The 18915-nt window shown below is 33.0% G+C and overlaps 2 protein-coding genes, 1 long non-coding RNA gene and 1 pseudogene across 15 annotated transcripts; 1 reads left to right on the forward strand and 3 right to left on the reverse strand.

Annotated features, from left to right (window-relative positions):
- Positions 1-797: 797 nt before the first annotated feature.
- Positions 798-2700, reverse strand: LOC104766176 (leucine-rich repeat extensin-like protein 6). The gene has a single exon (XM_010490011.3). It carries the CDS (start codon positions 2433-2435, stop codon positions 1047-1049), a length of 1389 nt encoding a protein of 462 aa, XP_010488313.1. The 5' UTR covers positions 2436-2700; the 3' UTR covers positions 798-1046.
- Positions 2701-6007: 3307 nt separating this feature from the next.
- Positions 6008-6727, reverse strand: LOC104766177 (nicotianamine synthase 1 pseudogene; annotated as a pseudogene).
- A 2519-nt stretch (positions 6728-9246) lies between these two features.
- Positions 9247-12774, forward strand: LOC104766179 (VAN3-binding protein). Of its 3 annotated transcripts, none has more exons than XM_010490013.3 (7): positions 9247-9755; positions 10229-10339; positions 10640-11081; positions 11182-11430; positions 11527-11576; positions 11929-11986; positions 12350-12774. In XM_010490013.3, exons 1-7 carry the CDS (start codon positions 9432-9434, stop codon positions 12562-12564), a joined length of 1449 nt encoding a protein of 482 aa, XP_010488315.1. In that variant the 5' UTR covers positions 9247-9431; the 3' UTR covers positions 12565-12774. The 3 variants fall into 3 exon arrangements, with proteins under 3 accessions (XP_010488315.1, XP_010488316.1, XP_087356476.1); XM_010490014.3 differs by having other exon boundaries at positions 9253-9755; positions 10232-10339; XM_087500350.1 differs by lacking the exon at positions 9247-9755 and adding an exon at positions 9996-10133.
- Positions 12775-16167: 3393 nt separating this feature from the next.
- Positions 16168-17908, reverse strand: LOC104766180 (uncharacterized). Of its 11 annotated transcripts, none has more exons than XR_015591803.1 (7): positions 17619-17900; positions 17468-17522; positions 17311-17376; positions 17062-17170; positions 16861-16963; positions 16578-16650; positions 16168-16455 (listed from the first exon to the last, which is right to left on the reverse strand). It is a non-coding gene; the product is annotated as an uncharacterized LOC104766180 (long non-coding RNA). The 11 variants fall into 11 exon arrangements; XR_015591802.1 differs by having other exon boundaries at positions 17267-17376; XR_002036684.2 differs by having other exon boundaries at positions 17311-17381.
- Positions 17909-18915: the final 1007 nt, after the last annotated feature.

Consider the following 18915-nt stretch of genomic DNA (forward strand, 5'->3'; position numbering starts at 1 on the left):
GTCAACCAATTGGCACATTGCCCGAATGTGTTGTTTTAGTAATTGTTTGTAGGATGAAAATGAACGAACGGCATGTTAGTTAATTCCATCTATAAAGTACATTGATACGTTCGGAGAAGTCATGGACTCATGGCATTATAATGGTTTAAGAATTTACCATTTATGGTTCGAGTTGTTACTGTGATTTCAGATATGGTTAATCACTGTTAACGTTTTTAATAACAAGTACATTTGGTTCTTTCACATATCATATTAAGTTTTTTCTAAAACCTGAATTATAGGAAAAGAATCATACGTTTGGAACTTAAATTATCCTTTAAGATATGCGCTTATAAACCACATAATCATATCCAAAGATAAAAGTAACAATTCGGAATGATAAACCACGAAGTGAGCATAAACCTCTTTACCGATGGCCATGTTAGTGTTTCAGTTTTAAATGCTTTAAAAAGTAGGTTTTGCAAAAGCGGTTTCAAATGAGTTAAACCCACGAGGACAACGGATCGACCAACAATTAGGGTTACGGAAGGGGTTCTCTCAAAAATTGCCTTAACGTCTTAAGGGGAGAGGAAAAAAAACACCTAACTCAAGGGGACCGGTTGGGATTCTTGGTGAAAATTAAATGTACAATGGGACATGCAATTACTAGAGACATGATTTCTTGTATTGTCGGATTGAGGAGACTTAGCTACTAGTACGAGAATGTAACCGATGGGAAAGAGAAAGAAGCGACTCGTGATCATATTTGAAATAGTAAATGTACTACTATTTAATAAACTTGTCGTCTCGCCAGGGCATTTTACAAATATCTCACCTCAGTTTTCATTTAACTAAAATATTTTTTGTTATCACACAAACAATTAAAGCTCATTCAACTTTTTGAGAATAAAATTTGAAGAAAATAAATAATACTAGTAAAACAAGAACAATTAAATGAACACTAGCGTTACATAACGTAGAACACGACACCTAAACAGATGGCAGTTTCAACTATTGCATCCCACTCGGTCAAAAGTAGCCTTAGTCATGCACGGCCCCGTGGAAGATCAACAAGGAGGCGGAGGATACACATTTGGTGACGGTGAAGATGGAGGCCGATACACATATGGTGGCGGTGGTGGTGGAGGCCGATACACATATGGTGGCGGTGATGGTGGGGGAGGATACACGTATGGTGGCGGCGGTGATGGTGGTGGCGGTGATGGTGGTGGTGGTGACGGCGGTGGTGGTGGCGGCGGTGATGGTGGCGGTGGTGATGGTGGTGGTGGTGGCGGTGGAGGTGGAGGAGACGGTGGTGGAGGCGGTGGGCTAGGTGGAGAGCAGCCGAAAGATCCACAATCAATAGGATGAGAAGCAAAAGATTTGCATTCAGTAGGAGACCGTTGCATTGGCCTTGAAGGTAAACAATTTTGACGATCATCAAACTCTTGAAGCCTCAGACAAACCGGTGGCTCGCCGGAGAAGAAGTTATACGAGTAAGTGAAGTTCTCGAGTCTTGGTAACCGACAGATACTCTCCGGAATGTAGCCGGAGAATTTGTTATGTGCGATGTTCAACTGCTCCAAACTCTTCATATCACCTATTGTCTCCGGTAAAGAACCCACCAAGTTGTTGTAACTCACGTCAAAAACCGTCAACTGGTTAAGCAAACCGATTTCTCGGTTTAAACAACCGGTTAGCTGTGAGTTCGAGAGAATGACCTCGTGCAACGTCTTCCCCATATTGTAGAAACTTGGAGGTACACAAGATCCTTGGAGATCGTTGTTGGCCAAGACAAGAACCGAAACTGGAGAGTTACCTATGTTTCTCGGTAACCTAAACCGGAATTTGTTGTCGTTAATGAAGAGAGCGTCGAGGTTTAGGTCAAAGAGTTGGCTAGGAACATCTCCTTCGAACTCATTGAACCTAATGTCGAGAAACTTCAAGGAAGGTAAGGAGAAGATCACCGAAGGAAACTCGCCGCAGAGTTTATTGTTGCTGACATCAAGCTCATGGAGAAGCTGGAGACATTTTAGAGTTTTGGGGAGTTGACCTTCGAAACGGTTTGAATTGATATGGAACAAGGCAAGATCGGTTAACAGACCAAGCTCTATAGGGAGATAACCGGCGATATTGGCATGGTTTAAGTCTATACCAGCGACGGTTAAGACGTAAGGGTTATCAAGAGCCGGTGCACAAAACACGCCTGTGTAGTTACATACATGAGGACCACACCAGTTAGAAGTGAAGCCGTTTGGGTCAGAGGTTATGGTGAACTTCCAAGCTTGAAGAGCTGCGAAAGCTTTTAAGAGCCTTGGGTTTGCGATTGGAGGAAGGAAAGGAGCATGTGGGAAGCATGGATGAGTATTGTAAGTGAAAGCTTGAGGAAGAAGGAAGAGGAAAATGAGACCAGAGGCCAAGAACCGCCACCGGAAAAAGAAGGTTTCTTCTTTCATGAGTGATGATGACTGATGAGAGAGTTTTTGTGAGATGGGTATTGTGTTTTAGGAAATGGGACTATAAGGTTGCATATGTATACACAATTGGGGGTGTAACCACTTCCTTTTAAAAAGTTATATTTTGATATCTTGGGAAAATTATTGTAGATGAGAGACATGAGAGAATGGTTATTATTGAAGAGTCGGTCTTTGTTTACATGTGTGTTTAATGTTTATTAATAACGATGATGAATTCAACTGTGATGATTGATAAGTTTTTGAAATAAAGAAAATAGATATATTGGGTGACAGGGGAGCATAGTTTTGACTTTCGTTGGTTGGGTAGAGAAGGTCAGAATTAGCAAAGAATGTTCTTTATAATACCTTAATCATGCATCATCTACTTACATTGTCTAACCTTTGCGTATGCATACATATCTAACCAATTCGACTTCTCTCATATATCAAATTCGATCAAGTGTTATCTACTATGCAAAGGTTAAATTGAACTCTCCCAAAAAGAATTTCTTATATTTTTGTGGATATAAGATAGAGTCCGAGGTCGAACTTGCGAGCGAAAACTCTTTAAAGTTGAGGTTACCTGCTGCTGGCCCCCATGGATCTAACAGCTTTCATGGCTCGTTTTATTATATTGTTTTTTGTTTGTTTTATGAGAAAACAAATAAAGATTGGTTTATTGAAAGAAAATAAAATAAAGTTGCTTTTGCAAAAAAAAAAAAATTTAAATGTAAAGCCAGAAATCATTGTAACTCCTGAATAAACCATTAATGATAATATTGGCATATGCACTCTTAAGCTACATGTGTTAGAAGAACTGTTGAAAAGTAAACAAAATTTAAAATTAACAAATAGGCTTATAGGCTTTATAGTACTAAGTTTTTATCAAAATAAAGAAAAGGCTCTTAATCATATAATAAGTAGGTCTACGACAATTGCCTTGTTTCTTCGACACAAGCTTTACTCCGTTAACACTTAACACAATCCAGCAAACCATATGTAATATATTATGTATACATTCATAGTTTCATAGGATGCATTAAGTAAAATAATCGGATGTTTGTTAATTACCACCAGAAACACGGTTTCGATAGCTTTTAGACCATTCTCTATATAGTATTAAATTTCCTAAAAAGCATGAACCCAAACCAAATGTTGATACTGTGGATTGGGACAGAAACAAAATCTCCTCCTTGATCTTTACTTTAATTAAGACAACTTGATGGTCTCTAAGACTAGTAGTCTTCTTCCCTGCTTACCATGTTTTAAAAATCACCGCCTAACACCAATTATATCCCGTAAAATCGTTAGCTCTATTCTCTGCGCCTCGATGTATGACTAATTTCCGCATAGCATTGACTATCCAATTATGTCTGTCTATTTGATTAAAATCTGTCTAACCGAGTACTTGCCGCTTAATTTTGTATGTACTGATTATTTTTGGATCTAAATATAAATAAAATATATACTGATCCGTTTCAAAATATAGGATGTTTAGAGATTTTTTTTTTTCAACCAAACATTAAAATTAAAAGATGACTCCAGATTTGTGTTTTTAATATAGGAGTATATTTTTGTTATTTTGATATTTAAATTAAGAATTTATGATGTTGTACAAACTTTTAATGAAAATCATAAACTTTTCTTTTAAAATTACGTTTTTATGTGTTTACCGTAATTTTAAAGACAATACTATAGTTATATATTTCATTTGATATTTTTTCCTTTAACATGAACAGCAATTTACATATATTTAAATCTATATATTTGTATTTTATTATTAATTTATTAAAATAATCCTAAAACTAGTTTTCGATTAATCTCCGTTTAATCTTCGATGATTTTCTTGCTAGGCGCTAGACTCATCACAACCATTCGACTAGCACCTAGCGATTTGTAAAATATGGATTACTTGTGATCTATGTTAAGAAATCAATATAATTTTTACTAAGAAAAGTTATTTAAATAATTTAATTTAAGCTCATTCACATGATTAATAATCACCTCAGGATCGTAATGTTTTTAGGTTTCATGTACTGAAATTATTTTGAGGGTTGGCGTGTAGTTTAATATCGAAGCTTTTGACTTCCGTAAATACGTATGTATATACGTATGTACACGTATACGCAACTATTATTTATATTTTAGTTACCAAGCCACTTGAGATTTTTAGCTTATCCGAATATTTCTTCAAAATCAAGTTCGATGGCTAGCTAGGTCAAACGTTTAATTATCACAACATTTGATTAACTACCAAAGATTCATACTGACATCACATTCATCTATAACACAAGTGTATTTGATATAATCATATAATCTCCACTTGTTTGTGGCAAAAGTTTAATAATGTCGCTACAAACTAATCCTAAGAAAAGTTGTAACGTTTTCAGCGATAGATGATTTTTTTGTTTTTGTCTGGGTCAGTTCACTAAATATGCATAGTAGTAGATCATTCTCAAAATAATTGCTTCAGAACCCATATGTAAAACAAACCATGCGCTAATTTTAGATGACAGTAACTGTAAGGAGTAAAGAAGCCCATTGCAATTTGTTTGTTACTCCTTACAGTAACTGTCTTCATAATTGACTCGTTTTGTAGTTGTCAACAACATACTTAAGAAATAGTAAATTACATTGATAAAATTAGTTTTGTAGTTGTTGTCAACTATATATTTTTTTTAACAACTGATCGCTAATTTGAAAAAAAAATGCTGAACTTTAACTCAGCCAAATGAATCGCCGAAATATGTTGGCCAGCTAGTAACGCTAAAACAAAACACCGAGTTAACGTACGACTTTATCGGTCATTAAGTGATAAATTGCATGTCACCTCGATGCTTTTAAAATCACAAGGAACAACGATGGTGATTAAGAAAGTTCTAAGGCCATGTGAACTTCTAATAAGAAGCATGAGACGCGCTCCGAGCCATGTGCTTCTTTAAGTGCTCAATGGATTGAGCTTTACTCTCTTCTCTAAGTGCATGATCTTCCACACCACCGACGTACTCAATATACACAGATTTTAAGTGACTATGACGTCGTTTTTTTATCCCCACTTTTCTCAAACAACGTGTCAAGCCATTGGAAACTTAGACCAACACTAGATCTTGGGAGTTGTCCAACGACAAATCGAATTTGATCTCCTCACCCAACAGACGACCAAAGTCCAAACCAAGATCGCGTTCGTCGCGAGTCCAATACCTTACTCGTCTATTATCTTTTTGATATCGATGTTTGTGTATTTCATGGACAAGCACGTGGACATGAGTTTCATGGACAAGCACGTGGACATGAGTTTCATGGACAAGCACGTGGACATGAGTTTTACCGTACAATGCATGCTATTATTGACCAAGAAAACAAATTTCTCTAATAGTACCAAAAAAAAGTCTTTGAGGATATATATATATATATATATATATATATATATATATATATATATCTACAGTTTAATTTGACTTTTGGTATAGGAGTGCTTGATTTCCGTATCTATGAAGGGCATATGTATTGTTTATTCGTAGTAAAGTGAAATCAACCAATTAATATTAATGTAATGATCGAGAAATCGATTAACAATACACCACTGTCACTGGTGCTTATTTCTTAATAATAACAATAATCACGGATCGTAAAATATAAAACACCACACACATAGACATTAAATGAAAACAACAAATAAATATGGCACAACACACTTCCAGGATTATTTATTAGTCATATACCTTGTACATATATTGGCACAGTTGCTGAGTTGCATCAGATCTGTTCGTAGAGTTGCATCAGATCTGGCCGCTACGAACCTCACTATCCATTACTGTCGTGGTTTGACCACCGAGCTTGCGTGCGACCACCACTGAGTTGACAACTGCATTGGTCATCGGGTGATAAATAGTCAAGACCTCGAAGCCTTTCAGATCACAAGGATCAACGATGTGATATAAAAAAGCTCTAAGGCCATGACGACTCCTAAGCATGAGAAGTGATCCAGGAGCCATGTGCTTCTCTAAGTGCTCAATGGCTTTAACCTTTGCCTTTTTGTCCAATCCAACAAGAGCAGCCACGAAAACCACGTCGTAGTCACTTAAAACCTCTTTGGTCATTTTGAGTAAGTCAGTGGTGTGGAAGATCATGCGAGTGGAGAGGTCAGGGTCACCTGAGATAAGACGGGAGGCGAGGGCGTTGGCTTGAGGGTCGATGTCAAAGTTGTGGAACATCGTGTTTGGCAAGCGGGTTTTAGCTAAGATGATGGGCGAGAGGGGAATCAGACCCGATCCCACGAACGCAATCTTGATTCAGGATGTTCACTGGATTCTACCGCAAATCAAACTCTCATGTACATGTATATATGTCTATTTCAAATGCTCTACATGATGATTATTGTGTATCTGCTTTGCATTACTAATACTTTCAAGTGATCTTTAATCTTAAATCAAGTGATCTTTCATTACCTAATTGGCAAGGATACTTTACATGACAAGAAATTTCTGCATACATATAATATAACCAATGATTTCTCTAAAAAGTTTTATGTAGTACAAGAAGTACAAAATAATAAATTTCATAATAGTGGTTAAAGGAAAGGACCAACCTTAGGGACATAGAGATGCATGTCGAACTTTTATGATGAAGATGTACTACCCATCCATCAGCCAAATAATCTATCCCACCTGTTTAAAAAGAATTTCAGTTTCTCCCAAGGTCTAGCCCATCAAATGGCCCAAATATTTTGTGATCCGATCCAGCTTCATAGTGCCATATCTCTTTTTCGACGACCTTTATAGCGTGATCACAATTCGCTACGGTACACAAACTAAATAGTGCATGAATATGTAGTACCATGGTGGACTACTTCTAGTTATCAGGGCTTCCACAAAAGAAATTCCATTTCACGCATATAGCCTCTTTACGAGAAAAAAAAAAACAATGCTAATAATTAAGCTTCCTTTAGAAAATATTATATCGTTATGTGTGCATGCATATTTTTGCAATAGAAGTCGTAACAAAAATCTTGTATAGCTTCTAAAAACAATACTTATAAAACAGTTAAAATGATGAACACATGAAATAAATTCGAAAGGGTGAGAGAACATTAGTATCCACATCAAGAATTCTACTCTCTTTCTTTATAACCAAATGAGACCAATTCTGCTGAGGTTATCCCTTTTGTCCACTACCGTTACTCCTCCACTCACTGCCGACCACGTATTATCTCGTACCTTTTTCTGTAGCTAGCTCTTCGGTCCGGTCCAGAGTCCAAACCAACCATCAGGTTCAGCAACAAGATTGTGGGTCCGTCCTATGCCGTTGATGTGAGCCACGTGAGATTGGATCATGTTATTTTCTCTCACCACAACAAAAACCAATGTGTTAATAACTTTTTGTTTTTTTGGACAAACGAGTTGTTAATAACTTATGCATGCCTTTTTCTGTTTACTTCCTATCTTTTTTTTGTTAAAATGTTTGTGGCCTTGGGACAAGTAGCAGCAACGAAGGTTGGCTCTAGCTCGCACCATTTTTTTGGTTGACACTCATGTCCAAGAAACCAATTTGAGTTGAATCTAAAAGAAAAATTGGAAGGTCTATTTACCAATGTATAGTTAAAGGTTTTCAAGTCTCATTATTTAAAATTTTCACAATTCTTTTTTTTTTAATTCTTCTCCTTCTTATATTCCTTGTTTATCAGAGTGTAACGCCTAATTATGTTTTTCTTGTATTCCTTGTCTGTCAAACTATAACGCCAATCCATCAACCAGTTAAGAGTCCAAGTGCAAATTTTCATTTTCTAGATTTCCGTCCAATAGATTACTTTGCCATTTACGATCCATAAATTTGATTTATATTGCCAACGAAATAAAATTTTATCAAATTAAAAAATAAACTATCATATGAAGTTAAAAAAAATAAATAATAATAAGAAGAAGAGAATACATATACAGCGAACCACATATAAAAAGCGTTGACTAAATCATGGTCTTAACAAATATACCAACTTATTTTAATGTTAACAAAGGATCCATGGAATGATGTAAGTTGAGCACACCTTTCTCCTGCCATGCCAATATTTCAATAATGATGAATTTGCCACATTTTGCAGGTCACTCATGTCTCATGAGGTCCCTTATCATCTATGCCTTGTTTCCATTTATCACTCTTTTAAGATAGAGGAGAGAAGTCTCAGAGCCTTCTTAAATTATAATTTATGTTCATTTGTTTAATAAAAAGTGAAATATTAGTATTGTTTGTGTAAGTCTTAAGTTAAATAGGATTGTTATTAATTCACATAATCTTGGTTCAAGTCATTCAGTGCAAATATCTTAAACACAAAATAAACATATTCCCTCTGCTTTTTTTTTATAGGGATTGTTTTTCAAAATGCCATTTGGCTCACCATTTTAAAAATGTTACCATTTTCCCTTTTTCTTTTAATTTTTAACACTTAATAAAACTAAATATTTGAGAATTCGTTTTTCATAAAATTTATACGTAATAAAAAATACTATACCCTACAAGAAGATAAAACCAAATCAACCCAAACATAATGTGAAAAATTATGTTTTTAGATATAAGAAAATGACAAATTTATAGGATTTTAATGAAAAACATTGTAGTATAAAATTGAGATAAGGATGCAATTAAATACAAGAAAATTGACAGCTAAGTGAATTAATTAATTTAGAAGCAAAACTTAACTTTTAACCCCTTATTTAACTTTAAAATCCTTTAATTTCATTAGTTAACTTTATAATCCTTTAATTTCATTAATTAACTTTAAAATCCTTTAAGTTCACCTTTAATTAACTATTATCAAATTGTTTCTTTTTAAGAGAGTAAAGCATTGAAGCAGAAGAGAAAAATAAAAGCACTGCGAGTGATATCTCTCTCTCTCTCTCTCTCTCTCTCTCTCGTTGTCACTAATCACAGACACACTGCAACCCATTCACATCTTTGTCTTCCACCTCTCTCTCTCTCTCTCTCTCTCTCTCTCTCACAGTAAAAATGGAAAAACCAGTGTTTGCTCCATGGCGGTCCGACCCAGTTTTCCGACCACCGGAGACACCGTTAGAGCCGATGGAGTTTCTATCTCGCTCTTGGAGCGTCTCAGCTCACGAAGTCTCTAAAGCCCTCACTCCTTCTCAGCAACTCCTCTCAAAAGCCTCAATCGAAACCACCACAGTCATTCTCGAAGAGGAACAACAACAAAAACCCATCACCGCCGGTGATAACGAGACGGAGGAGAACGGTTTCGTCTCCGGAAACCCTTTCTCCTTCGCTTGCTCTGAAACTTCTCAGATGGTCATGGATCGTATCTTGTCTCAGTCTGTAAGAATATATTATTTTTTTATAACGCTCTTCTTAAAAAAAAAAAACAGAGCATATACAGACAAAAAGACAATTTATTTCTGTTCTGTTCTGTCTCGATTCTCTTAATTTCGTCAATTTGACATTATGTGTTCTCAGTTTCATCGAAATTTCCAAAAGGGTCATAACAATTTCGTGAGTCAAGTACGATTTTAGTCTAAAGATCACATTTTTCTTCTTCTTCAGCATCATGAATCATGAACTTTTTATCAGTGAATTTCACAATAGGAGAATTTTTTTCATGCGTAATGATTTGTAATTATATAACATCCTTAATAAATCGATATGATTCTCTAAAACACTCACTTTGCTTTCATGGGCCCTCTACATAATCACAAAGTTTGGAGTTTTCTTGAAGTCAAAAAGCTAACAATTTCACTGTTCTTTTCTCTGTCTTCTTCTCATGCCGATGCTTTTGATTTTGTTTTTTGCAGCAGGAAGTGTCGCCACGAACATCTGGTCGGCTTTCTCACAGCAGCGGTCCTCTCAATGGTTCTTTAACCGACAGTCCTCCGATTTCGCCTCATGAAGTCGACGACCTTAAGGTTCAAAAAACATTCTTCATTATGTTCTGTTCTTTAATCTCTCCGGCTAATGACTCTTAAGATACGATAATATACTTTTTTAATTCTGTTTCTCACCGTTACCTAGAGATCATATAATCTTCGTTTTTGGTTACTTCTATGAACATTCTTATATTATTGAAGTATTTTAATATAAAGCAATCCTCTTTACTCGATTTGGTTTTTGTTAGAGTTTACCTTATTTAGTTTCTTGCTTCATTTGTTTTATCCGTTTTCTGTTGAATTAAAGAACTTAAATTTGTTTTAATTGTGTGTATGCAGCAATTTTGCCAATCAAACAACATTACAAACAACTACAACGCTCAGTTCCGTTCAACGGGGTCAACTCCAGGACCTATCACTGCAACAACTACACAGTCCAAGACTGTGGGAAGGTGGAGAAAAGACCGGAGGGAGAGAAAGAAGGAAGAGACCAGGGCTCACAATGCTCAGATACACGCTGCTGTATCCGTTGCTGGTGTGGCTGCAGCGGTGGCTGCGATCGCGGCTGCTACTGCTGCTTCTTCCAGCTCTGGGAAAGATGAGAATATGGCTAAAACGGATATGGCTGTTGCTTCTGCTGCAACTCTTGTGGCTGCTCAATGTGTTGAGGCTGCTGAAGTGATGGGAGCTGAGAGGGATCATTTAGCTTCTGTTGTTAGCTCTGCTGTTAATGTTCGATCAGCTGGAGATATCATGACGCTAACCGCTGGAGCTGCCACAGGTACTTTCTAAGTTTTCATTAGTTCTCAGTTCATTGACATTTTGGTGAAATAATGTCTTTTAGAAACTGAATGTCTTATTTTGTTGTGTATCTGGTGTAGCTTTGAGAGGAGTGGCTACATTGAAGGCGAGAGCGATGAAGGAGGTGTGGAACATTGCATCAGTTATTCCAATGGATAAAGGAATCAATCCTGGAGGTTGTAGCAATTATAATGGTAATGGTAACGGCAGCATTGGCAGCTCGAACAGCAGTCACAGTGGCGAATTTCTAGTTGAGGATAATTTCTTGGGACATTGCAACAGAGAATGGCTCGCTCGAGGTTGCCAACTTCTTAAACGCACCCGCAAAGGTGAATACGCTGTGTTATGTTTTAGCAGTCTGTCTCTTGTTTTGGTTTGTTTTCTTGGATCATTTTTTGCTAACTAATGGGTTATGGTTTTGGCAGGTGATCTTCATTGGAAAATAGTCTCAGTTTACATAAACAGGCTAAATCAAGTAAGATTCCTTCTTTTCTTGTGTCTCGACTGTCTAGTTTCTTATATCTCTTTCTTGAGCAATGATATCAGTGATCTGATGAACTTTGAAGAGAGGAAAACAAAAAAAGATTAAAGAGAGAGAATAAGATACATTATTGGCGAATCAGTGGATACTTTTTAAGTCACCCACATGAGTGTGATCTTGTTAAAAGAATACAAAAGAACACAGAAAAAGAGATCTCATAGACCAAGAAAATAAGAGAAAATAAGCATAAAGAAACCAATTAAGTCATTTGATCCGCTTTAGTCTCTGATTAAAACCATTTCTTGACATCATTCTTATGGTTTTGATTTGGTTATTGAACATGAAGGTTATGTTGAAGATGAAGAGCAAGCATGTTGGAGGGACATTCACAAAGAAGAATAAAAGTAAGTGTCCGTATTATCCCTCCTTAACATCATTCAAGATTCTAATCAGTTCAAAGACAGGATTAGTTTGATATTCTCATACAGTAGTACTAAAGTGACATAACTAAAGGTGGATACTTAGCTTTGCCTCTATCTACTAATACTATCAATAGTATGAGAATTTAAACTTTGATGTGGGTCTAAATTGAATTTTGGGGATTAAAGTGATCAGAGGATCAGAACAAACAAAAGGAGACGCCATCTTTAACTTTTTTTCTTTTTCTTGTTGTCTTTCTTTTGAAATGTGAATATCAAGACTCTATGTTACATTTTCTTTGCCTAATGGCCCTAATCTTTTCTTCTTCTTCTTCTAAATTATTTCAGATGTTGTGATTGATGTGATCAAAAATATTCCGGCTTGGCCAGGCCGCCATTTGCTGGAAGGAGGAGAGGATTTGAGATACTTTGGGTTAAAGACAGTTCCGAGAGGGATTGTAGAATTTGAGTGCAAGAGCCAGAGAGAGTATGAAATGTGGACACAAGGTGTCTCAAGGCTTCTTGCTGTTGCTGCCGAGAGGAATAACAGATATAGGATATGAAGGGAGGAGTAGTAGTTTTAAGATTCAAGGGGCCAAATTAGAACTTGGAGAAAGTTAAGGGTGTTTTTCAGAGTAATGTCTTTTGGTGAAGGTATATATAATATAGGATGAAATGGACACTTAGATCATCTCCATTAAAGTATCTTAACATAAATTTTTTAGAGTAGTGAGAGAAAAATTATTAATATAAAATTGTTTGAGTTTCTTAAATATGGTTTAAAGTTTCTTAAATAAGAGGTTTTAGAAACTTTGGAGAGAGTTATTACACTATCTAAGAAACTCATCAAATTAAATAATAATAATTGGATAATTTTCATTGTAAGAAACTTATATTAAGATCTATTGATGGAGAAGCCCTAAGGGTGGCTGGTTAAACAACTCTTTGGTGTTTGTAATTTTTTAAAAGTTTATATATATAAAAAAGTGGTAATCTGATGGGTCCATTTTCCCCACATATATTGGGAATGTCAAAATGCTGATCTTGCTTTTGTCTTATGTTTGAAATTGAACATCACATTCTTCCAATCATGTATTCATTTTAATAACGCCAGCTTAAAATGTTCATGCCAGCTTAGTGAGATAGCATGAGTGATTCCACCGGAACCATGTCATTTAATAGATATGCTCACAATAATCGCATATGGATTCACAATTGAGTGATTGACGCTACTGTAACATCAGTAAGTACGAAACCCATGGAACCTAAACAAATCAAATGCTATTAGTTTCATCGTGTTATTTAACCTTATGATTTTTAATTCTAATGGCATTTTGATGTAACTATTTACACTTTTAAAAGTTAAATTAAAAAGAGAATTCATTAAAAATACCCTTTTTCGATACCTTTTTCAAAAATACATTTTTTTTTAATATTTTCATTTTTACCCTCTTTTACATAATTTCAATGTGTTAAATTAATTTTTAAATTTTTTTTTTAGGTTTGGGTTCTCATTTTACATTTAGTATATAGTTCTGAGAGGTTAGGGTTTAGTATTTGGAGTTTAGGGTTTAGAATTTAGTGATTTTATTCATAGAAAAAAATATTTTTGAAAATGACCAACATGAAAGTGTATTTTAAGTGACATAGGAAAAGAGGTATTTTTGAAAATCCCCCAACTAAAAATGTATTTCCAAATTAATAGTTTGTACAATAGAACATAATTTTGGGATCTCAAACATGAATTGGGGAATTCAAATTGTGCTCCTCACCGAAAAAAAATCCTTCGATGCACTGTTGAAAAAGGCGTTTGACGATGGCGAATGACCGATGTTATGAAATGCTCTGGCAAAAATGAGAATTTTATTTCAAAATAATGTTTTTGTTTATAACTTATAAAAATTAACTATTAATTAATGGATCTAGTATACATCTCGACTAGGAACTAACATAGCGAGACAATAATTATTTAATATATATGCATATTAATATTAAAACAGTTGATAGAAATATATAAGGAAATTAGGATCGCATCCGCGCTACAGCGCAAGGAAATGTTTACAAATATATATAGTTCATAATAAATTGAAATATATTATATTTTAGTACAGTCAATTATGGTGAATCATATATTTTTTAATAAATTTGTATAAAGTAGGGGAAGAAAAAAAATAAGCAAGCAAATGATAATATATTGAGTTTTAACACAATAAAAGATATAAAAAACATAAAAAGTATTAACTTTGGCTTGTTCGTTTGGTTGAAAAAAACGGATGCGACTGCGTTTACGTTCTTGACCACTGAATCAAAATAACGTTGAAAAATATTAGATGCAGATCGCAGCGTCATGATGTAGGTATCTGCGACAACCAAACGAACAAACGTACTTATGGTTGGCACAGCCGCAGGTACCTACGTCGACAAAATATCGTAAATTTGGATTAAAAAGAATAAAAATAATGAGTAAATGTTATTAATGTATAAAAAGTAAATACATGTAAATATTGTGCAAGTAATTAAGTTTAACATACTCCTCTTTATTAGAAAAAGATGACTTTTAAAAATTTAACGTAGATTAAAAAAACAATTAATGTTAAATCATAAATGTATTTTTGTTTATAATAACATATTTCTAATAACTATCAACCAATAGTACTTAATCAATTTTTTTTTAATCAAAATTTTAAATTCTCATCAAAATTTTAAATTCTCAATTAATAAATCTTGAAATCTACCGTTTAAGAGCATTAATTAATAAAAAATACAAAAAATCAATTTTTGTGATACAAAATAAATTTCTAAAACATCATCTATTCTAATAGTATGTTTTTAAAATGATCAATATAAATACATGAAATATATATTTTTGGTTAATATAAGTATGTATATACGTAATGGACTAAATATATTAAATCTAAGTAAACAATTAATGTTAAATCATAAATGTATTTTTGTTTATAATAACATATTTTTAATAACTATCAACCAATAGTACTTAATCAATATTTTTTTAATCAAAATTTTAAATTCTCAATTAATAAATCTTGAAATCTACTGTTTAAGAGCATTAATTAATAAAAAATACAAAAAATCAATTTTTGTGATACAAAATAAATTTCTAAAACATCATCTATTCTAATAGTATGTTTTTAAAATGATCAATATAAATACATGAAATATATATTTTTGGTTAATATAAGTATGTATATACGTAATGGACTAAATATATTAAATCTAAGTAAACAATTAATGTTAAATCATAAATGTATTTTTGTTTATAATAACATATTTTTAATAACTATCAACCAATAGTACTTAATCAATTTTTTTTAATCAAAATTTTAAATTCTCAATTAATAAATCTTGAAATCTACTGTTTAAGAGCATTAATTAATAAAAAATACAAAAATCAATTTTTGTGATACAAAATAAATTTCTAAAACATCATCTATTCTAATAGTATGTTTTTAAAATGATCAATATAAATACATGAAATATATATATTTGGTTAATATAAGTATGTATATACGTAATGGACTAAATATATTAAATTTAAGTAAACAATTAATGTTAAATCATAAATGTATTTTTGTTTATAATAACATATTTTTAATAACTATCAACCAATAGTACTTAATCAATTTTTTTTTAATCAAAATTTTAAATTCTCAATTAATAAATCTTGAAATCTACTGTTTAAGAGCATTAATTAATAAAAAATACAAAAAATCAATTTTTGTGATACAAAATAAATTTCTAAAACATCATCTATTCTAATAGTATGTTTTTAAAATGATCAATATAAATACATGAAATATATATATTTGGTTAATATAAGTATGTATATACGTAATGGACTAAATATATTAAATTTAAGTAAACAATTAATGTTAAATCATAAATGTATTTTTGTTTATAATAACATATTTTTAATAACTATCAACCAATAGTACTTAATCAATTTTTTTTTAATCAAAATTTTAAATTCTCAATTAATAAATCTTGAAATCTACTGTTTAAGAGCATTAATTAATAAAAAATACAAAAAATCAATTTTTGTGATACAAAATAAATTTCTAAAACATCATCTATTCTAATAGTATGTTTTTAAAATGATCAATATAAATACATGAAATATATATTTTTGGTTAATATAAGTATGTATATACGTAATGGACTAAATATATTAAATCTAAGTAAACTATGTGGGCTTGGTACAGTATTACCAAAATTTATATAAACGAAAGGTACACATATCTGTCTCATCACCTTCACTTATTCTCTACTTATTATATGCTTCTCTTCTACTGTAGTGTTGTACTGAAACTTTCTCAAATCTTCTCCATGTTCATTCCTTCTCCATATTTTGGATATTTTGCAGTTCAATAGTGATGCATCTTTGTGGAATGGAACCACCGAACCCAAAATGTGAAGTCACATTAATACAACTATACCTGCATAAGAGAATCCAAAATATACTACTTTATTCTCACATGAAGATTTAAAATTTCTTAGCTAATCTACCACCACCAATTTTATAATCTTCACAGACAAAAACCAAAGATCATAAAAGAACCTTTATCTCTACTTCTCTCCTGAGAAGATGTTCGACTTATGATTAATTGTTGAAGCTGGCTCTCGAAAAGAACCTTTAAAGCAACAATTTGATTTATCAGGGTTATATTTTTGTATATGTGTGAGATTGGTAGACAAAAACAGTGAAGGATCTTAAAGAGATTTTCTAGAAGTAAGTTCAAATAATCAACAAAAATATAAAATTCTAGAGATTAGTGATACTGACCCGCGAGAAAAATATAAAATTCTACAAAAGAGACTAATTGAATCAAAGGCATACTGACCCGCGAGAAAGACGTGCCCCTTCCAAGAGGCTTTCCAATGCTAGAATCACTTAAAGGTCATCTCTTTTGTGCGTATGCAGAACCATCTGAAACCTCTTGAATCCTAATTTACAAAGTAAAAAAAAAAAAAAAACAATTTTCAGATCATATGACACTAAATCATTTGAGATAAATCTGCTTTGAAATTGAGTAAATTATAACCCTTGTTAAGCTTCTCCAATTTAATTTTCCACCATCGCCAACAACACACCATTGTCATCGTGGTGGAGCTCTCCAACAGAAACTTATGAACCTTAATCACTCTAAAACACTATAAGCAAAGACATTCATGAGTTAAACTAAGAATTTCAAACTCAAAAACCAGAAACAATTTTACATATCAAAGGAGACCTACACAAAAATTTACCATCAGATCTATAAAATTGATAACAAAAGCATTAATAACTTAACGACAGATGCTGAATTTATCAGGAAATCGAATTATAAGAAATCAAGGTTATTCTCGTCGTTCTCACTCTATCCTAAAAAAAAAAAAGGAATTACTCAGAATCCAATAAGGAATCAAAGAATTAGAAAATTCAAAACGATATGAATCACAAAGCAATACCTGAGCTACAAATGCCGTAATATCTTACCATCCACCGGAATCAAACACAGCTCCACTTAGGAAACAAAAAAAAAAAAAAACCCAGAATCATATCGATCGCTATGAATCAAAGAAAACAAAAAAAAAACCTAGCATATGTAGTCAAATTTACATTCGGATGCAGATTGGTTTCATCACTCGAGTTGATCTTAATCGAATGAAAACATGATAAAAGATTCTTCACTGCCGCCTCCTCTGCTTGATCTAAGAGGAGACCTCTAGGTTATGATTGATTCGAAAGAGGCTGACATGTATATTTTATTATCGATTTATCTAGGGTTTCATGTGTTATTAAGATCCGATAACAAATACACTCGTGTTTCTTTGACCCGATGAACATAAACTTATGAACCCGTTTAGGAAATTTAGCAAACGTGTTTTAAGATTCTACACTAAGTATCCGATTGGAAATTTCCGGGTAATTTAAAAATTTAAACCCGACCCAATTCCTGTTAAAGGACTATTCTACCCTTAATGACTATGTATTCTAGTGTAAGTCACAATGACATTTTCGGCTAAGGAAAAGTTGTACTTCTCTTTTAGGGATGATATGACAGAAAAATGCAAAAGAAATATTTGCTAGAAAAATTGAAAGGAATTGTTTCTTACACATATTTTCGAAGAAAAATGGTCATATTTTCCGTTCTCGATTCCTACAATATTATTACCTACGAAACTTCTTATAACCTCTTTTTATAGGAAATTTCTATGAAATTCTCACCGTTTATGATTTTTTACGAGATAATTCCTAAAAAAACATTTTGTAGGAAAATAGAAAGAAATCTTTATTTCCTACCATTTTCCTAAGATATATACGGTAGAAATTCGATCATTTTTTTGGTAATACATGACGATAGACTTATAAGAATATGAGATCACGAATCAGTGGTATTGAGGTGCGTGATGATTCTTAATCTTTTCGTAGAAATATACTGAAATTTTATTGGTTGAACTGATTCACGAAGGTGAATCGCTAACAAAATCTTAATTTGACAATAACAAGAGATGGTATGACATTCTGAGAGTATTTTATTTGTTATAAAAACACATTTGAAAAGTATTTTACTTAAAATTTTGCTTATATTTATCATATGTTTTGATTATTTTTTGGTTAACTTTTACTTTCTCATATTAAAAATATATGTAAGAATGTGAACTTTCCATCCATTGATTTGCTTCATCAAACATTAAAAACTCATGTAAATTCATTTAATTTCAGTGGGATTAAACATGCTTTGAGATCTAACAAAGTATGCAACTAGCTTTCACTTTAATAATACCAGCTTAAGATGTTCATACCAGCTTAGTGAAATAGCAAGAGTGCTTTCACCAGAACCATGTTCTCCAATAGGTATATTCACAATAATCGCATATAGATTCACAATTGACGCTTTTGTATCATCAGTAAG

The sequence above is a fragment of the Camelina sativa genome, chromosome 19, assembly GCF_030686135.1.
Source record: "Camelina sativa cultivar CO46 ecotype springtype chromosome 19, ASM3068613v1".
Taxonomy (NCBI): Eukaryota; Viridiplantae; Streptophyta; class Magnoliopsida; order Brassicales; family Brassicaceae; genus Camelina; species Camelina sativa.